Consider the following 18,685-nt stretch of genomic DNA (forward strand, 5'->3'; position numbering starts at 1 on the left):
ACAAAAACTCAATAGACTTTTAACGTATTTCTCTCAAAACTTGGCGTCCAATTTCATTAACCTCTTGTGTCCTTATACTTCTCCAGACACACAAGATTTAAGGTTGTCTCCTTACGTCGTACTGACCTTGGCAGGTGTGGACGGAGGAGTCGTCTGCTTGATATCAGCGTCAGGTTCGGCGTCCAGCACTCGATCCATCCAGGCTTTAACACGAGGCAACGCGTACTTGTAGCCAACTTGGATGATCTCATCTTTCTTGTTGAACTCCAGAGTGCCATAGTCTTTGACAGGAGGACGCAAGTACAGATCAACGCACTCTTCCTTGATGCGGTCTTTGTGCTGCTCTGACGACACGTACGCCAATGCCGCAGACACGTCACCCATAGACGGCACCGCCACTGTCTTGGAGAACGGATTGAGCTTGTTCCAAAGCAGCCACCAGCCCGACAAGGCACTTCCGTAATCGTACCAATCCGTGCACGACTCGCTGGCCACGTCCACGGCGAAAATATACTTGATGCCTCCTTCCTCCTTCATGACATCAGCAGGAAGATTGTTCATGTAGCCTCCATCCAGTAGCAACGAGCCGTTCTCCGAGATTGGAGGGAAATAGCCTTGTAGACTCATCGACGCACGCACATATTTCCACGCTGGACCACTGCGATGGACACTCATACGGGACTTGGCGATGTCCGTGGACACGCAGAAGTAGTTAAGCATGAGATCTTCAATCGACAAGTCGTAGAAGAGCGCACGGATACTCTGGTTGAAGCGACTGCCATTGAAGAAGGAGGAAATGGGCAGTGTGAGGTCTCGTAGCTTCTCGAAGATACTGCTAAGACCTGCCGATAACTGCTGCACTTTCGACTCCACGAGGTCTAAATTGTTCGGATGCATCGCGTATATCCCGCCAATAAACGCGCCGATACTGGTACCACCAACGACATCTACATGGATACCACACTCCTCAAGTGCGCGGAGTACACCAATGTGTGCTAAACCTCTCGCTCCACCGCCTCCGAGCACTAAACCGACGGCATTTCCAGTGATTCGACGACTTAGACGCATGAAATCCGAGCGATGGTCTTCAAACGGAACTTGGACGTTGTGGAAGCCACTGATCCACTCGTATTTCTCCATCGGGAGGATGAAACGCGGCAGCAACGGACTGTCCATCTGCAGTCTCAATCTCTTCTTTAACGCATAGGAACGTGATGATCCCTTCGCCTCCAGCTTCGCAGCAGCGTCGATAGCCGTCAGCGTCCAGTCCTTTTCACGGATACGAACGACACTGATCTCGGCGTCTCTCTTGTCCCATGCATCCTCCAAAATCGACACCATGTCGCTCACAAACGCTTGTTGAGGATGTGTGTCCGAGCAGAGCAGTAAGATGTGATCTGCTTGACGTAAACAGAGCTTCGTCCACGCTGTTAATTGCTGATCAGCCTCGTAGATTACCAACTCGTTGGTACTCTCAATATCTCCCATCCAGGTCGAGAGATTAGCTCTGGCCACACGAGAATTACTGATCCACTGCTCTCCTAGAAACGCCTTGGCTTTCTGCGACGACACGGTTTCCACTTCTGCTAGCGTCTTCAGCGACATCTCCAAGTGCGAACAGAACGTCTGGATCTTCGTCATCTTCGTCAGCGAGAGAACAGCAATAGTACCCAGTGGCAGATTGCTGCCTGTCTTCTGACCATCAGTAGTTGTCGCACTGGAGCCCAGAGACAGCAGATAGTTACTGCGAGACTTTGCGCCAGTCACATCAGTCTTCTGTGATTCCACACGAGGAGTTGGCATTCGACGAGCCAAGTTCTTCGTGAAATGAATTAGCACGGACGGGTATTTACTCACCACATAGTCGAACACATTACGCGACATCTGCGAGATCTGCGAGTCACGGATCGCGAACACCGATGAGTTACTGGGTCCAGCTGACAGCATGTCCATCGCACCAAGCGTGGCTCCACGCACGAGTTCATTACTCGTTTCCACTTCCTTGCCACGATGCGAATGCACCTGAACAGCTCGAAGTCGACCACTAATAACCGTGAACACTGAATCGCACAGATCTCCACGATCAAACAGACTTTCGCCACTGTGAAGATGCAGCCAATCGAACGACGTGTCGGCCATACACACCAGCTCCGAGTACTGTGCCAGCAAGTGTCGTGTGCATTTCACAGCCACAGAATTCATCTGCAATAGGCTGCAGAAGAGAGCGTCAGGGATCCACAACAGCGTCGTGTCTTCAAGACAAACATGGCGTGTACCGACGTAATGCGAGCCCACAAAGCACGTCGCGATCCCCACTTCACAGCCTTTTGTAGCCTTGTACAGCTCTGCATACTTCTGCGGCGTTAGAGCGACCTGAACACTAACCGCTCCGGACAGTACAACATGAACACCCAACGCACTCGTACTGTCGCCAGCTTCACGGATCGTCTGCTTCTTAGTGCGTTTAATAATCTTCGCGCAACTAGCGAATGTCGAACGTAACTCTGCGTCATATAACCCAATAGAATCTGCCACATTGTCCACGATCTCGTTGACCGACGCGTTCTCCGTCTCTTGTGTCAATAGTGGAGCCACGTTGATGATCTCGGATGATAACCCGAAGTGATCGATCAGAGACTTGGACGTGATCTTCTCCACTTGGATTAAAGCTGCTTGGGACAGTCGGTAGAGCGCTTCGGGGTATTTTTCCAGCACCTTTTTGATCGCTAACGTCGGGATTTTAAACAGCCGCGTACCGTCCTCTTGTGCGCGTGCAGATAAATTCCCGCATACTTTCTTCACGAGGTCGCTGCATTCTCCGTCGTGTAGCTCGTTTACTAGGACGGTAAGTAAAGGTAAAGATGACGTGAGGGTGTCACCACGTCCTAATAACTTGGAGAAACTCTGCTCTTCGTTGTCTCCGTGGATTGTAAGGGACGCTGACCCGTTGACGATCATGAGGATGGAGCCATCGAGTTGCCCCTTCTCGAAGATCGTCTCGCCTTTGGAGAAGCGTAAGATACGCAGATCTCGAGCTAGAGGCTCGACAAATTCGCCGCGTAGGAAGGAGAAGACTTTGGATAGTGTATCGTAGATAAACTTGAGGTTCTCTGGCCCGTAGTTCTGACGTAATTCTCTAGGGAACGTGATATGGTCTTCTAGTTCTAGTTGGCGGTTATCCTGCATACGCTCACGTTCAGCTTGTAGCAGGTCGGAGAAGGACTTGGAATGTCTCGAGCTGTGACGCAGACGCTTTGATGTAGGCGACGGAGGCTTCTCGGCCTTGGGCTGCGTCTTACGCGGTCGCACTTGGCGAGACGCAACCCACATGAACAGTACGCCGAGCAACAGCGCGACAGCTACAAGTGTGGCCACACCACCCACTGCGTACGGATTTTGCTCTTCGACATGGCCGCGTACATCAGCTGCTAGACGAGACGTCTTGTGCGCCGCCTTGGCGCCGACGCGCGTGAAGATGGCGAGTCGTAAGCGTAGCCACGTCCACAAGTCGGACGTGGCGAGGCCTGCGAGCCGTGTGAGCTCCAGTGACATGCTGGGTAAACTCAGAGTGTCCATGGACAGACGTGAGATCTCAGCCGACGAGATGAGTCTCTTTTTTCTTCTAGCACTCTGCCACTTGCGCTTCAGCCAGCAAATTCTCGACTGAGCACTTTTAACGCCGCTCGGGGATAAAAGTCGTGTCTCAGCGAGAGCGTCAAGACGAACACTGCCGTGTACAGCTTCGTGTGTCGTAGCAGCTTGATAAATGAAGTGGGTGGTAAAGCTTGGTTGTACCTGGTCGGGTGGACTGTATTACTTCAAAACAAGTACATTTGTCAATTTTCTTGCAAAAAGGTAACCTCTATTATAAAACATATCAGAGAAGGACCTCCCGCGTTTTAACGACTTTTTGACTCATTTTTTCGGCCAGCCACTCAAACTCCATGGACGGGAAGGCTGCACAGCTTGTGGCGCGCTACGACCGCCTGATCGCGGCGTTGGGCGAGGACGCGTTCAAACCTTCTAGCGGAGTGTGTGCGCGAGTGGAGGACGCTTCTGCTGCTGTTGCGGAGGTTGAGAACGATGAACAGAGACAGAAATTGCTCAACGAGGCCACAGACAAATGTATGCGCTGTGCCGATCTCATTGCTAAGAGTCTAGAGGCGTCTGCAACGCTTGCTAAATTGCAAAAGACACTGAAGAATGCGTACGATAACAGCCAGAATGGACACAATGACGAAGACGAAGATATGGAGAGCGAGGAGGACGAACAGTACGACACGTCCACCACTTTGTTGCTGCAGGACCTCGTGGCGGCTGGCGACGAGGCCGAAGACGCCGCCAAGAAGTATGCACGACTGGGCGTCGTACGAAAGACCGCGCGTGCGAGCCACGAGCTGCTAGCGTCGGCTGAGCACGATCTAAACGAGCACTTGGCTAGTGAGTCGACGACGCCTGGAGATGCCGTCATGCAGAACGAATTCCAGCAGCTGTACATGGACGAGTTCACCACTGCGTTTGGCGACGAGCTGGACCAGTTCCGTCAGGAGGAACGCTTCGAGAGCAAGGATGTGACCTATTTAATCTCCTGCATCCACGCAGGCGGCGACATCTTCACACCACTGCAGAAAAAACTCTTCGTTGAAGCAAGTCGAACAACAGAGTAGGGAACGGAGCAATACAAAGCGATAGAGCGTTAAAATGCATGTGTTTGTGTTCCCCCCTTTTTAACTACAAAGTGCTTGTTGTACTGTAGTAATTTGCTTTTGAACAGTAGAGCAAACAGCTTAGACACGCAGGTTGATCTTGCGTTTGGTCGCTCTCGGCATCTTCCTGGTGCTTTTCCGTCCCGCTGTTACATGAGACTTGACGGTGGGGTAGTACGAGTCCATGGGGCGTTCACGCAGCTCACGCTTTTGACGACGGGTGCGTCCGGCATTCGCTTGGCCAAAGAAGTCTGCAATCCACTCGACCATGCCCTCTCTACCGCCCTTCAGCAGTTCGATACCCTTACTAAAGAGAGGATCCACAGCCATCGGTGGACCATTCGTGCTGTTATTGGGAGGCGACATCTTCACCGACACCTGTTCATTCTCCGACTCACTCTCCTCATCAGTGGACGCTACACGTCGATAGAAGTAGCACTGGTGTCCCTCACTTGAACCTGCCATGGACGTCGCCACTCGTCCGACATTCTCTACAGAAAACCCGTACATGTCCACGACTTTACGTGGTGCATGGAAACTGGCAAAGTACTTGGCTGAACTGCGGTTGAACATATCGGCCATCTTGTCCATCACGTCCGGCGGGAATCCCACATCGAAACTATACACGTGGGAGAAGGGTTCGAACGAGTGCGCGTGTGTGATATCTCCCGCTGTGAATACCGTCGCTAGAGGTTTCTTGCGTTGCGAGTCCAGTGACAAGACGCTGCGTAGGTTGTGCAGTGACAGATGCCAACGAAGTTCCTCAAGTTCGATGCCGTACGAGACCTGTACGCCAGGGTCCACAGCTACGTGGAAATTGGGCTTGCCCAGTCCTGATCCCACATCGATGAAGCGGCTGCTCTTGGAGAGTTCGCACTTCTCCTTCATATAGTCAACTACTCTTTGGAACGACGCTTGAGTGATCTCTCCGTAGATGGCTCCACCGGCTGCGTTGCCACCAAGACTTCCCGTCTGCTTACGGATTGCCTTGTATACTTCAGATACCTCATGCTCCGTGAAGGTTCGCTGGACTTCTCGCTCACGGACGTCGGCCAATGGCGTCACTTTGCCGGGCGTGCCAATAGACAGCCGCGTCCTCTTCTTGTTGGAGGCGGGTGTCGTAGCATTGCTGCTTGGCTGTGTGCTGGGACTCTTACGCTTACGGCCAACGGTGGAGCTTCCCGGGGTCTTAGGGGGCTTGTCACCCGCAGCTGATGGCGACGACATCGGACGCTTCTTGAGGGCGTCGCCGCGAGTGGGGGACAGGAAAGGGCCCCCGGATGGCTGCGGCGACATGACCGCCATCGAAGCTGTTGAATAAGACCCTAGGGCTCAATGGACCAGTTTAAAATTCAAAGCGCACCTAAACCCGTGGGTAGACACAAAAAAAACATTTGTAGCCCGTGGGTTTTTCGACAGCTGGTGTCTTGCACACATTTCATGTGGCGCACATAGTCGTAATCAGTGCATCATCGCAACTTCGACACCCGTTGCATCTCTCAAGTAGCTCTTCGTTCTCCTTCTTCTCTACGACCAATGAACCTCTCTACCTCTCGTGCAATTATCCTCCACCCATTGGTCGCCCCCGTGGGTGGTGCCCTGTCGCCCAATTCTCGCGCCGTGGCCGAGTGGCTACGCTCGTTGAGCCCTTGTGACGTCCCCAACGTAGACAAACGTCCGTTGAGCCTCTTGGACTTCACTTGCGATGAGAATGTCCACGTCGTGTTGAGCTTCCTAGACGGTCCGTCGCTTTGCTCAGCACGCAGTGTGTGCCGCTCTTGGCGCCACCTGAGCAACGACGACGCGCTGTGGCTTGAGCTGTGCCTCCATGAGTTTCACGTGTCGCCCGAGCAGCTCAAGTCGCAACCTGAGAGCTATCAGAAGCTCTACCAGTTCGCCTGCCGCTCACTCAAGACGCTACTTCGTGACTATCTGCACGAACAGTGTCTCACCAATCTGCAAAACTCGCTGCGAATCCCGCGGGCCGCCGCCATGACGCTCATCGCGTCGCGCTCGTCCGTGTGATCTGCGTTGACTGCGAGGCTAGAAGCGGTACTTTGTGCTTCGAGCAAACATACGAAATACTTCATGCAAAAAGAGGGAACTACAATACAAAAACATCAATGAGAAGAGCCTGTTTTCTTAACTTTCCTGCTCGTCTTCGTCAGATAAACTTACTAGGAAAGAGCCGTTTGGCTATAAGATGACGAGCCACAGCACGGAACTCTGTCTCTTCAGATGACAACTCAATGTGTGGTTGTCGTCTACTACTCCTGCTCCTGGTCGAGCCAGTCGATGCCCAAATAATACCAGTGGCAGCTTGCTTGTTTGTTCCTAGATTTCGACGTGTTGCTGATCGCTAATGGCAGACTGCAGTGATGAAATTGGGCATGTTTTAGTGGCAGCTTGAGGTGAAGTATGCACAGAGAAAATTGTCTGGAGGAGCGTTGTCTCGGGTGCTGTTCAGCTACATGTAGTGCTTCCTTCAACCGACTGCACAGACTCGAAAATTTCGATCTCACTCTTAAAATCGATGGCTGCCACCCTTTCAGTACGATGCAAGATGAGTGGCATCTGGTGTTGGGTATAGCGACAGTTGGCTCACGCTTTAGCGCTTCAATTCGCTCTTGACATTCAATTTAAAGCCAGATAACAAAAGTACAAAATTCAAATAGAGAACCTACGTGCAGTGCTGCCTCTCGGTCCCCGTGCATCAATGAAATTTTGATCTAGCAAAACCTTTTGACGTTGCAGTCGATCGCTCCAATATCCGCGAAGTCTCGATCCCAAACTTCAAAGTCAATGAAATCTCCGACAAGAAGATCAAGAACACCAAGAGGACTTGCGACCTACAAGACTGCATCGTGAAGAAGACTGCAGAAAGATTTGAAGCGACGTGGTCTCTGCTGTTGCGAAGTCGAGCATGTCTGTCTCGCCCATCTTGTTGTCACCCCTGGCACTAAGTACAATAGTGCTAGCAAATGAAGAAACGTTCTGTTCATGTAATACTATTAATAATAAATAGTATGAACTCCTCATTTGCAAAATAATCAGTAAACAGTAAAAGTAACGAAGCCGCGGTTTTCATATTGTTTCTTGCTTGTCGTACGCTTCATCGGAAGTTCCGAATTTCGGAACAATCAGCCCAAGTTGCGACCCGGACGAGGAGTGAGTTCGCAGACCAACATAATTCATTTTCCCACCCGCGATCCCTCCACCTTCGCAAAAATTGAAGCCAACGACTTCCATGGCGATAGCAGCGCCGTACCAAAACCGCAAAGGAGTCCCGATCCGGAACGTTCAGTAGCACAAGCACGTCTCGCTGCACGCGCGATAGCTGTAGCAGCAACGAACTTTCGTTAGTTAATGCGAATACAAGACGCTTGCCTTTAAATCTTACCTGCACGGCGCAGTCTCTCATTAAAATGTTGGGTTTCCTGTCGATGCTGGCGATACAGGCGCTTGACCCGCTCTGGAGGATCCAGGATCATATGGATTTCATCATGCGGGAAACAATCCGCGCGACGAAAGTCAAAGTTGCACGCGAGGTCTCTGAGATCCACCTTGTTCTCCTCGGTTAATAGTGCCCGTATGGAGTCTGGAAACTCACCCCACACGAACAGATCAACGTCATAAGAGTCACTTCGCAGCCATTTGCCATCTCGCTTCGCCAGATAGAGCGTCAGCTCATCCACCCCATACAAATAAGGCTCGCGTGACTCCAGCATTTGCTTTGCCAAGTCACGGAAAGTTGTAGTCTCGTTGTCCTCAAAATCGATATGCCTCTATCGACAGTCACGACACGCATCCTCTTCATCATTCCGGATGAACAAATTGTTCAATGCCGTTAAAGGCTTGCAGGTCAAAATGCATCGTTTTACAGAAAATAAAATACGTTATTATGTTATTGTTTTCAGGCTCATTATTTTGGATTGCAATACAGGACTACATGTAGTCAATAATATGGTACTTTGACCAATTACTGCAATAAAAAAACCCTCACAATTATTGCTACTAAAATGTTGAAAGACCATTAGTATTGCAAAATAATTTTATAAATTAGAAAATATTGGGGAAGAAGAAGCAATAATAAGTTTTCCGTACAAAGATGCAACAGTTATTCGATTGATATTACTTTTGCCAACTTCTGTTTTTCACACCATATGAGCCAATCATGGCCAATGTGTACACATGTATCTATTTATATCTTGACCAGAAGTATTGACGTTCTCAATATCCCATACACGCACCGAGACATGCCATGACACCAGTGAAATCGCATTTCAAGGCAAGTCTCACCTCCTGAAGACACGAGAAATCTACTATCTTACCCTCGACGCTCATGTTGACAGAAAAAACAAACGACTTGTAGGACTATGAGCACATCTTACTAAAAAGTGTTTTGCACCATTGATTCAATGGCATTGAAGCCATTTCAAATCCATCAGCTGCAAAAAAAAGTTGCTATTTGAAGCATTTGGCCTATTAACCCAACATAGAGGCATTGTGTGGAAGGCACATCGATGACCACCGTGAGGGTGGCCTGCCTAGATTGACTTGACTTTAGTTACGCAGAATGTACGTTCACAGGCGGTTGCTGACCCAGCAACCTGCCTCTTGTGAGCGCAGTATTGGGGTATTATCAGTCGAAATTGCACTTTGCGATGCGTACAATGCGACTGCAACAACCTTGTTCTGGGTCGGCGTTTGCGGCGATCTCAAACGTCCCATTGTTGTCGAGGCGCTGGCTGTAGACTTTTTCGGCGCGATCCTGGTAGTCGACGTACTTGCCACCGATTCCCGCCAGCGCGGATAGGGCCCAAACGACCACACGAAGGATGGTCTTTGTGGTGATGGAAGTCGTCAAAGATGCCTCGGATGAGGTTTGCATCCACTGAGTACAGGTACACGCCCACGAAAAAAGCTGCAACACCGAAAACAATGTTCCAGCCTGTACCGCATCGAGACGACCCTGGGAGACACAGCAATTAGTCTTAGTGCTAAAGCGGGTTTGTCGGACGAGATGTAAACCAACCTTCTGCGCCTTCCATCTTGTTACAAAGCTCTTTCTTCTCAAGAAATTCCTGCAAGCTCTCCTTCACGTACTCGGGCACATTCAGAACAAGGTCATGATATGGGTCGGCCTCTGCAGTTGCGAAGTTGAAGCTTAACAGCTTGTCTGTCTTATCCATTCTTTTGCCACCTCCCGTCACTGATGGCCCCAGGTCTTTGACGCCATGCATGAAGTCCACGACATCCGGATCCGTGCGTTTTAGCCACGACACTTTCATCGACGCACGTCCAGGGTGCATCGCAGCTGATAACCTCTGTGAAGCACTATCGTCAATGTCGTCAGCGGAGTCCTCTTTGCTGCAGCCTTCAGTTGTAAAACTCCAGCTTGAAGAATCCTTCTGCCTTTGCGCTAGATAGAGGGTCCACGTGTATTTTTTTTCGGCGCTGATCTTCTCCTGTGTGACAAAGGCTTTGTCCTCCTGGCAATCTTCTTCACGATGCAATCTCGTAAGTCGCACGCATTATTGGTGTCCTTGATCCTCGCAGTGATGATGACCGGAAAGCCTTCGATCGCGCACTTCAAAGTCAATGCCATGCCAAGCTGGAGACTTTAAGAACGAGACTGCCCTCAACACGCAGGAGTGTTTACATCAAGCTGTATTTTGCCGCCGACTCGAAAAGCGAATCGAGGATCCAAATCCGCCATTCTGGCTCCCATGAAACGCTTGCGCAAAACGTCAACAAGACCCAGTGCATGATTCACTAGGTATTAGTACTTGAAGTGAATCGGATTTACTGAATCCGATTCAATTCAAGTACTAAATTCAACTTACCGTTATAATATTTACCGGTATTAAAATACTACATGTACTTTGAAGAAGTACTTGCAATAAAAGTACTGTTCTGTACAGTACTGCACCCCGTTTTTGCGCCCTTGGACTTTTAATAAACTTCCGGATGTGATGATCCTAAATCCAAATATACGATTGTTTGTTTGCTAAAATCTGATTTTTTTGCAAATCCGATATAATCCACCCCCGTGACAACGGGGTGCAGAGCTGTACATGTCTGGTGAAAGCATCAATAAACCTCATTTTGCAATATATTGAGCAAAATGCTTAAGTAGCCAAATCTGGGCTTTCATGTTTCTTGCTTACGCTTCACCAGGGCATTCGGTTATTGGGGTATTATCAGTCGAAATTGCACTTTGCGATGCGTACAAATGCGAATGCAACAACCTTGTTCTGGGTCGGCGTTTGCGGCGATCTCAAACGTCCCATAGCTGTCAAGGCGCTGGCTGTAGACTTTTTCGGCGTGATCCTGGTAGTCGACGTACTTGCCACCGATTCCCGCCAGCGCGGATAGGGCCCAAACGACCACACGAAGGATGGTCTTTGTGGTGATGGAAGTCGTCAAAGATGCCTCGGATGAGGTTTGCATCCACTGAGTACAGGTACACGCCCACGAAAAAAGCTGCAACACCGAAAACAATGTTCCAGCCTGTACCGCATCGAGACGACCCTGGGAGACACAGCAATTAGTCTTAGTGCTAAAGCGGGTTTGTCGGACGAGATGTAAACCAACCTTCTGCGCCTTCCATCTTGTTACAAAGCTCTTTCTTCTCAAGAAATTCCTGCAAGCTCTCCTTCACGTACTCGGGCACATTCAGAACAAGGTCATGATATGGGTCGGCCTCTGCAGTTGCGAAGTTGAAGCTTAACAGCTTGTCTGTCTTATCCATTCTTTTGCCACCTCCCGTCACTGATGGCCCCAGGTCTTTGACGCCATGCATGAAGTCCACGACATCCGGATCCGTGCGTTTTAGCCACGACACTTTCATCGACGCACGTCCAGGGTGCATCGCAGCTGATAACCTCTGTGAAGCACTATCGTCAATGTCGTCAGCGGAGTCCTCTTTGCTGCAGCCTTCAGTTGTAAAACTCCAGCTTGAAGAATCCGTCTGCTTTTACGCTAGATAGAGGGTCCACGTGTCTTTTCCTTCGGCGCTGATCTTCTCCTGTGTGACAAAGGCTTTGTCCTCCTGGCAATCTTCTTCACGATGCAATCTCGTAAGTCGCACGCATTCTTGGTGTCCTTGATCCTCGCAGTGATGATGACCGGAAAGCCTTCGATCGCGTACTTCAAAGTCAATGCCATGCCAAGCTGGAGATTTTGAGAATGAAACTGCCCTCAACACGCAGGAGTGTTTACATCAAGCTGCAATTTGCCGCCGACTCGAAAAGCGAATCGAGGATCCAAGTCCACCATTCTGGCTCCCATGAAACGCTTGCGCAAAACGTCAACAAGACCCAGTGCATGATTCACTAGGTATTAGTACTTGAAGTGAATCGGATTTACTGAATCCGATTCAATTCAAGTACTAAATTCAACTTACCATTATAATATTTACCGGTATAAAAATACTACATGTACTTTGAAGTAGTACCTGCAATAAAAGTACTGTTCTGTACAGTACTGCACCCCGTTTTCGCGCCCTTGGACTTTTAATAAACTTCCGGATGTGATGATCCTAACTCCAAATATACGATTGTTTGTTTGCTAAAATCTGATTTTTTTGCAAATCCGATATGGTCCACCCCCGTGACAACGGGGTGCAGAGCTGTATATGTCTGATGAAAGCATCAATAAACCTCATTTTGTAAATATTGAGCAAAATGCCTTAAGTAACCCAAATTCAGGGCTTTCATGTTTCCTGCTTACGCTTCACCAGGGGCATTCGGTTACTGGGGTATTATCAGTCGAAATTGCACTTTGCGATGCGTACAAATGGGAATGCAACAACCTTGTTCTGGGTCGGCGTTTGCGGCGATCTCAAACGTCCCATAGCTGTCAAGGCGCTGGATGTAGACTTTTTCGGCGTGATCCTGGTAGTCGACGTACTTTCCACCGATTCCCGCCAGCGCGGATAGGGCCCAAACGACCACACGAAGGATGGTCTCTTGTGGTGATGAAAGTCGTTAAAGATGCCTCGGATAAGGTTTGCATCCACTGAGTACAGGTACACGCTCACGAAAAAAGCTGCAACACCGAAAACAATGTTCCAGCCTGCACCGCATCGAGACGACCCTGGGAGACACAGCAATTAGTCTTAGTGCTTAATTGGGTTTGTCGGACGAGATGTAAACCAACCTTCCGCGCCTTCCATCTTGTTACAAAGCTCTTTCTTCTCAAAAAATTCCTGCAAGTTCTCCTTCACGTACTCGGGCACCTTTAGAACAAGGACATGAAGTGAGTCGGCCTCTGCAGTTGCGAAGTTGAAGCTTAACAGCTTGTCTGTCTTATCCATTCTTTTGCCACCTCCCGTCACTGATGGCCCCAGATTTGACGCCATGCATGAAGTCCACGACATCCGGATCGGTGATTTTTAGCCACGACACTTTCGTCGACGCACGTCCAGGGTGCATCGCAGCTGATAACCTCTGTGAAGCACTATCGTCAATGTCGTCAGCGGACTCCTCTTTGCTGCCGCCTTCAGTTGTAAAACTTCAATTTGAAGAATCCGTCTGCTTTTACGCTAGATAGAGGGTCCACGTGTCTTTTCCTTCGGCGCTGATCTTCTCCTGTGTGACAAAGGATTTGTCCTCCTGGCAATCTTCTTCACCATGCAAATCTCGTACGTCGCACGCATTCTTGGTGTCCTTGATCCTCGCAGTGATGATGACCGGAAAGCCTTCGATCGCGTACTTCAAGTCATACCATGCCAAGCTGGAGATTTTGAGAATAAGACTGCCCTCAACACGCAGGAGTGTTACATCAAGCTGCAATTTGCCGCCAACTCGAAAAGCGAATCGAGGATCCAAGTCCGCCATTCTGGCTCCCATGAAACGCTAGCGCAAAACGTCAACAAGACCCAGTGCATGATTCACTAGGTATTAGTACTTGAAGTAAATCGGATTTACTGAATCCGATTCAATTCAAGTACTAAATTCAACTTACCATTATAATATTTACCGGTATTAAAATACTACATGTACTTTAAAGTAGTACTTGCAATAAAAGTACTGTTCTGTACAGTACTGTACCCCGTTTTCGCGCCCTTGGACTTTTAATAAACTTCCGGATGTGATGATCCTAAATCCAAATATACGATTGTTTGTTTGCTAAAATCTGATTTTTTTGCAAATCCGATATGGTCCATCCCCGTGACAACGGGGTGCAGAGCTGTACATGTCTGATGAAAGCATCAATAAACCTCATTTTGTAAATATTGAGCAAAATGCTTAAGTAGCCAAATCTGGGCTTTCATGTTTCTTGCTTACGCTTCACCAGGGCATTCGGTTATTGGGGTATTATCAGTCGAAATTGCACTTTGCGATGCGTACAATGCGACTGCAACAACCTTGTTCTGGGTCGGCGTTTGCGGCGATCTCAAACGTCCCATAGCTGTCAAGGCGCTGGATGTAGACGTTTTCGGCGCGGATAGGGCCCAAACGACCACACGAAGGATGGTCTCTTGTGGTGATGGAAGTCGTCAAAGATGCCTCGGATGAGGTTTGCATCCACTGAGTACAGGTACACGCCCACGAAAAAAGCTGCAACACCGAAAACAATGTTCCAGCCTGCACCGCATCGAGACGACCCTGGGAGACACAGCAATTAGTCTTAGTGCTGAATCGGGTTTGTCGGACGAGATGTAAACCAACCTTCCGCGCCTTCCATCTTGTTACAAAGCTCTTTCTTCTCAAAAAATTCCTGCAAGTTCTCCTTCACGTACTCGGGCACATTCCGAACAAGGTCATGAAGTGAGTCGGTCTCTGCAGTTGCGAAGTTGAAACTCAACGGCTTGTCTGTCTTATCCATCCTTTTGCCACCTCCCGTCACTGATGGCCCCAGGTCTTTGATGCCATGCATGAAGTCCACGACATCCGGATCGGTGATTTTTAGCCACGACACTTTCGTCGACGCACGTCCAGGGTGCATCGCAGCTGATAACCTCTGTGAAGCACTATCGTCAATGTCGTCAGCGGAGTCCTCTTTGCTGCCGCCCTCAGTTGTAAAACTCCAGCTTGAAGAATCCGTCTGCTTTTACGCTAGATAGAGGGTCCACGTGTCTTTTCCTTCGGCGCTGATCTTCTCCTGTGTGACAAAGGCTTTGTCCTCCTGGCAATCTTCTTCACGATGCAATCTCGTAAGTCGCACGCATTATTGGTGTCCTTGATCCTCGCAGTGATGATGACCGGAAAGCCTTCGATCGCGTACTTCAAAGTCAATGCCATGCCAAGCTGGAGACTTTAAGAACGAGACTGCCCTCAACACGCAGGAGTGTTTACATCAAGCTGTATTTTGCCGCCGACTCGAAAAGCGAATCGAGGATCCATGTCCACCATTCTGGCTCCCATGAAACGCTTGCGCAAAACGTCAACAAGACCCAGTGCATGATTCACTAGGTATTAGTACTTGAAGTGAATCGGATTTACTGAATCCGATTCAATTCAAGTACTAAATTCAACTTACCGTTATAATATTTACCGGTATTAAAATACTACATGTACTTTGAAGAAGTACTTGCAATAAAAGTACTGTTCTGTACAGTACTGCACCCCGTTTTTGCGCCCTTGGACTTTTAATAAACTTCCGGATGTGATGATCCTAAATCCAAATATACGATTGTTTGTTTGCTAAAATCTGATTTTTTTGCAAATCCGATATGGTCCACCCCCGTGACAACGGGGTGCAGAGCTGTACATGTCTGGTGAAAGCATCAATAAACCTCATTTTGCAATATATTGAGCAAAATGCTTAAGTAGCCAAATCTGGGCTTTCATGTTTCTTGCTTACGCTTCACCAGGGCATTCGGTTATTGGGGTATTATCAGTCGAAATTGCACTTTGCGATGCGTACAAATGCGAATGCAACAACCTTGTTCTGGGTCGGCGTTTGCGGCGATCTCAAACGTCCCATAGCTGTCAAGGCGCTGGCTGTAGACTTTTTCGGCGTGATCCTGGTAGTCGACGTACTTGCCACCGATTCCCGCCAGCGCGGATAGGGCCCAAACGACCACACGAAGGATGGTCTTTGTGGTGATGGAAGTCGTCAAAGATGCCTCGGATGAGGTTTGCATCCACTGAGTACAGGTACACGCCCACGAAAAAAGCTGCAACACCGAAAACAATGTTCCAGCCTGTACCGCATCGAGACGACCCTGGGAGACACAGCAATTAGTCTTAGTGCTAAAGCGGGTTTGTCGGACGAGATGTAAACCAACCTTCTGCGCCTTCCATCTTGTTACAAAGCTCTTTCTTCTCAAGAAATTCCTGCAAGTTCTCCTTCACGTACTCGGGCACATTCCGAACAAGGTCATGATGTTAGTCGGCCTCTGCAGTTGCGAAGCTGAAACTCAACGGCTTGTCTGTCTTATCCATCCTTTTGCCACCTCCCGTCACTGATGGCCCCAGGTCTTTGACGCCATGCATGAAGTCCACGACATCCGGATCGGTGATTTTTAGCCACGACACTTTCGTCGACGCACGTCCAGGGTGAATCACAGCTGATAACCGCTGTGAAGCACTATCGTCAATGTCGTCAGCGGAGTCCTCTTTGCTGCCGCCTTCAGTTGTAAAACTCCAATTTGAAGAATCCGTCTGCTTTTACGCTAGATAGAGGGTCCACGTGTCTTTTCCTTCGGCGCTGATCTTCTCCTGTGTGACAAAGGCTTTGTCCTCCTGGCAATCTTCTTCACGATGCAATCTCGTAAGTCGCACGCATTCTTGGTGTCCTTGATCCTCGCAGTGATGATGACCGGAAAGCCTTCGATCGCGTACTTCAAAGTCAATGCCATGCCAAGCTGGAGATTTTGAGAATAAGACTGCCCTCAACACGCAGGAGTGTTACATCAAGCTGCAATTTGCCGCCAACTCGAAAAGCGAATCGAGGATCCAAGTCCGCCATTCTGGCTCCCATGAAGCGCTTGCGCAAAACGTCAACAAGACCCAGTGCATGATTCACTAGGTATTAGTACTTGAAGTGAATCGGATTTACTGAATCCGATTCAATTCAAGTACTAGTTTCAACTTACCATTATAATATTTACCGGTATAAAAATACTACATGTACTTTGAAGTAGTACTTGCAATAAAAGTACTGTTCTGTACAGTACTGCACCCCGTTTTCGCGCCCTTGGACTTTTAATAAACTTCCGGATGTGATGATCCTAAATCCAAATATACGATTGTTTGTTTGCTAAAATCTGATTTTTTGCAAATCCGATATGGTTCATCCCCGTGCCAAAGGGGTGCAGAGCTGTACATGTCTGATAAAAGCATCAAAAAACCTCATTTTGCAAATATTGAGCAAAATGCTTAAGTAGCCAAATCTGGGCTTTCATGTTTCTTGCTTACGCTTCACCAGGGCATTCGGTTATTGGGGTATTATCAGTCGAAATTGCACTTTGCGATGCGTACAATGCGACTGCAACAACCTTGTTCTGGGTCGGCGTTTGCGGCGATCTCAAACGTCCCATAGTTGTCAAGGCGCTGGCTGTAGACTTTTTCGGCGCGATCCTGGTAGTCGACGTACTTGCCACCGATTCCCGCCAGCGCGGATAGGGCCCAAACGACCACACGAAGGATGGTCTCTTGTGGTGATGGAAGTCGTCAAAGATGCCTCGGATGAGGTTTGCATCCACTGAGTACAGGTACACGCCCACGAAAAAAGCTGCAACACCGAAAATAATGTTCCCAGCCTGCACCGCATCGAGACGACCCTGGGGAGACACAGCAATTAGTCTTAGTGCTAAATCGGGTTTGTCGAATGAGATGTAAACCAACCTTCTGCGCCTTCCATCTTGTTACAAAGCTCTTTCTTCTCAAAAAATTCCTACAAGTTCTCCTTCACGTACTCGGGCACATTCCGAACAAGGTCATGAAGTGAGTCGGTCTCTGCAGTTGCGAAGTTGAAACTCAACGGCTTGTCTGTCTTATCCATTCTTTTGCCACCTCCCGTCACTGATGGCCCCAGGTTTTTGATGCCATGCATGAAGTCCACGACATCCGGATCGGTGATTTTTAGCCACGACACTTTCGTCGACGCACGTCCAGGGTGCATCGCAGCTGATAACCTCTGTGAAGCACTATCGTCAATGTCGTCAGCGGAGTCCTCTTTGCTGCCGCCCTCAGTTGTAAAACTCTAATTTGAAGAATCCGTCTGCTTTTACGCTAGATAGAGGGTCCACGTGTCTTTTCCTTCGGCGCTGATCTTCTCCCTGTGTGACAAAGGCTTTGTCCTCCTGGCAATCTTCTTCACGATGCAATCTCGTAAGTCGCACGCATTCTTGGTGTCCTTGATCCTCGCAGTGATGATGACCGGAAAGCCTTCGATCGCGTACTTCAAAGTCAATGCCATGCCAAGCTGGAGATTTTGAGAATAAGACTGCCCTCAACACGCAGGAGTGTTACATCAAGCTGCAATTTGCCGCCAACTCGAAAAGCGAATCGAGGATCCAAGTCCGCCATTCTGGCTCCCATGAAACGCTTGCGCAAAACGTCAACAAGACCCAGTGCATGATTCACTAGGTATTAGTACTTGAAGTAAGTCGGATTTACTGAATCCGATTCAATTCAAGTACTAAATTCAACTTACCATTATAATATTTACCGGTATTAAAATACTACATGTACTTTAAAGTAGTACTTGCAATAAAAGTACTGTTCTGTACAGTACTGCACCCCGTTTTCGCGCCCTTGGACTTTTAATAAACTTCCGGATGTGATGATCCTAAATCCAAATATACGATTGTTTGTTTGCTAAAATCTGATTTTTTTGCAAATCCGATATGGTCCATCCCCGTGACAACGGGGTGCAGAGCTGTACATGTCTGATGAAAGCATCAATAAACCTCATTTTGCAAATTTTGAGCAAAATGCTTAAGTAGCCAAATCTGGGCTTTCATGTTTCTTGCTTACGCTTCACCAGGGCATTCGGTTATTGGGGTATTATCAGTCGAAATT

At 48.8% G+C, this 18,685-nt stretch overlaps 4 protein-coding genes across 4 annotated transcripts; 2 read left to right on the plus strand and 2 right to left on the minus strand.

Moving 5' to 3' along the window:
- Positions 1–27: 27 nt before the first annotated feature.
- PITG_00417 (Patatin like protein) lies at positions 28–3,552 on the minus strand (the record flags this gene model as incomplete). Its single annotated transcript, XM_002908974.1, has 1 exon — positions 28–3,552. The coding sequence occupies one exon, from the start codon at positions 3,550–3,552 to the stop codon at positions 112–114; it is 3,441 nt and encodes a 1,146-aa protein (XP_002909020.1).
- A 378-nt stretch (positions 3,553–3,930) lies between these two features.
- PITG_00418 (uncharacterized protein) lies at positions 3,931–4,667 on the plus strand (the record flags this gene model as incomplete). Its single annotated transcript, XM_002908975.1, has 1 exon — positions 3,931–4,667. One exon carries the CDS (start codon positions 3,945–3,947, stop codon positions 4,665–4,667), a length of 723 nt encoding a protein of 240 aa, XP_002909021.1.
- A 388-nt stretch (positions 4,668–5,055) lies between these two features.
- PITG_00419 (uncharacterized protein) lies at positions 5,056–6,019 on the minus strand (the record flags this gene model as incomplete). The annotated part of the gene is made up of 2 exons (XM_002908976.1): positions 5,056–5,072; positions 5,105–6,019. The coding sequence occupies 2 exons, from the start codon at positions 5,931–5,933 to the stop codon at positions 5,056–5,058; spliced, it is 846 nt and encodes a 281-aa protein (XP_002909022.1).
- Positions 6,020–6,242: 223 nt separating this feature from the next.
- PITG_00420 (F-box protein, putative) lies at positions 6,243–6,731 on the plus strand (the record flags this gene model as incomplete). The annotated part of the gene is made up of 1 exon (XM_002908977.1): positions 6,243–6,731. One exon carries the CDS (start codon positions 6,243–6,245, stop codon positions 6,729–6,731), a length of 489 nt encoding a protein of 162 aa, XP_002909023.1.
- Positions 6,732–18,685: the final 11,954 nt, after the last annotated feature.

Source organism: Phytophthora infestans, genomic scaffold (genome assembly GCF_000142945.1).
Source record: "Phytophthora infestans T30-4 supercont1.1 genomic scaffold, whole genome shotgun sequence".
In the NCBI taxonomy this organism is placed as follows: Eukaryota; Oomycota; class Peronosporomycetes; order Peronosporales; family Peronosporaceae; genus Phytophthora; species Phytophthora infestans.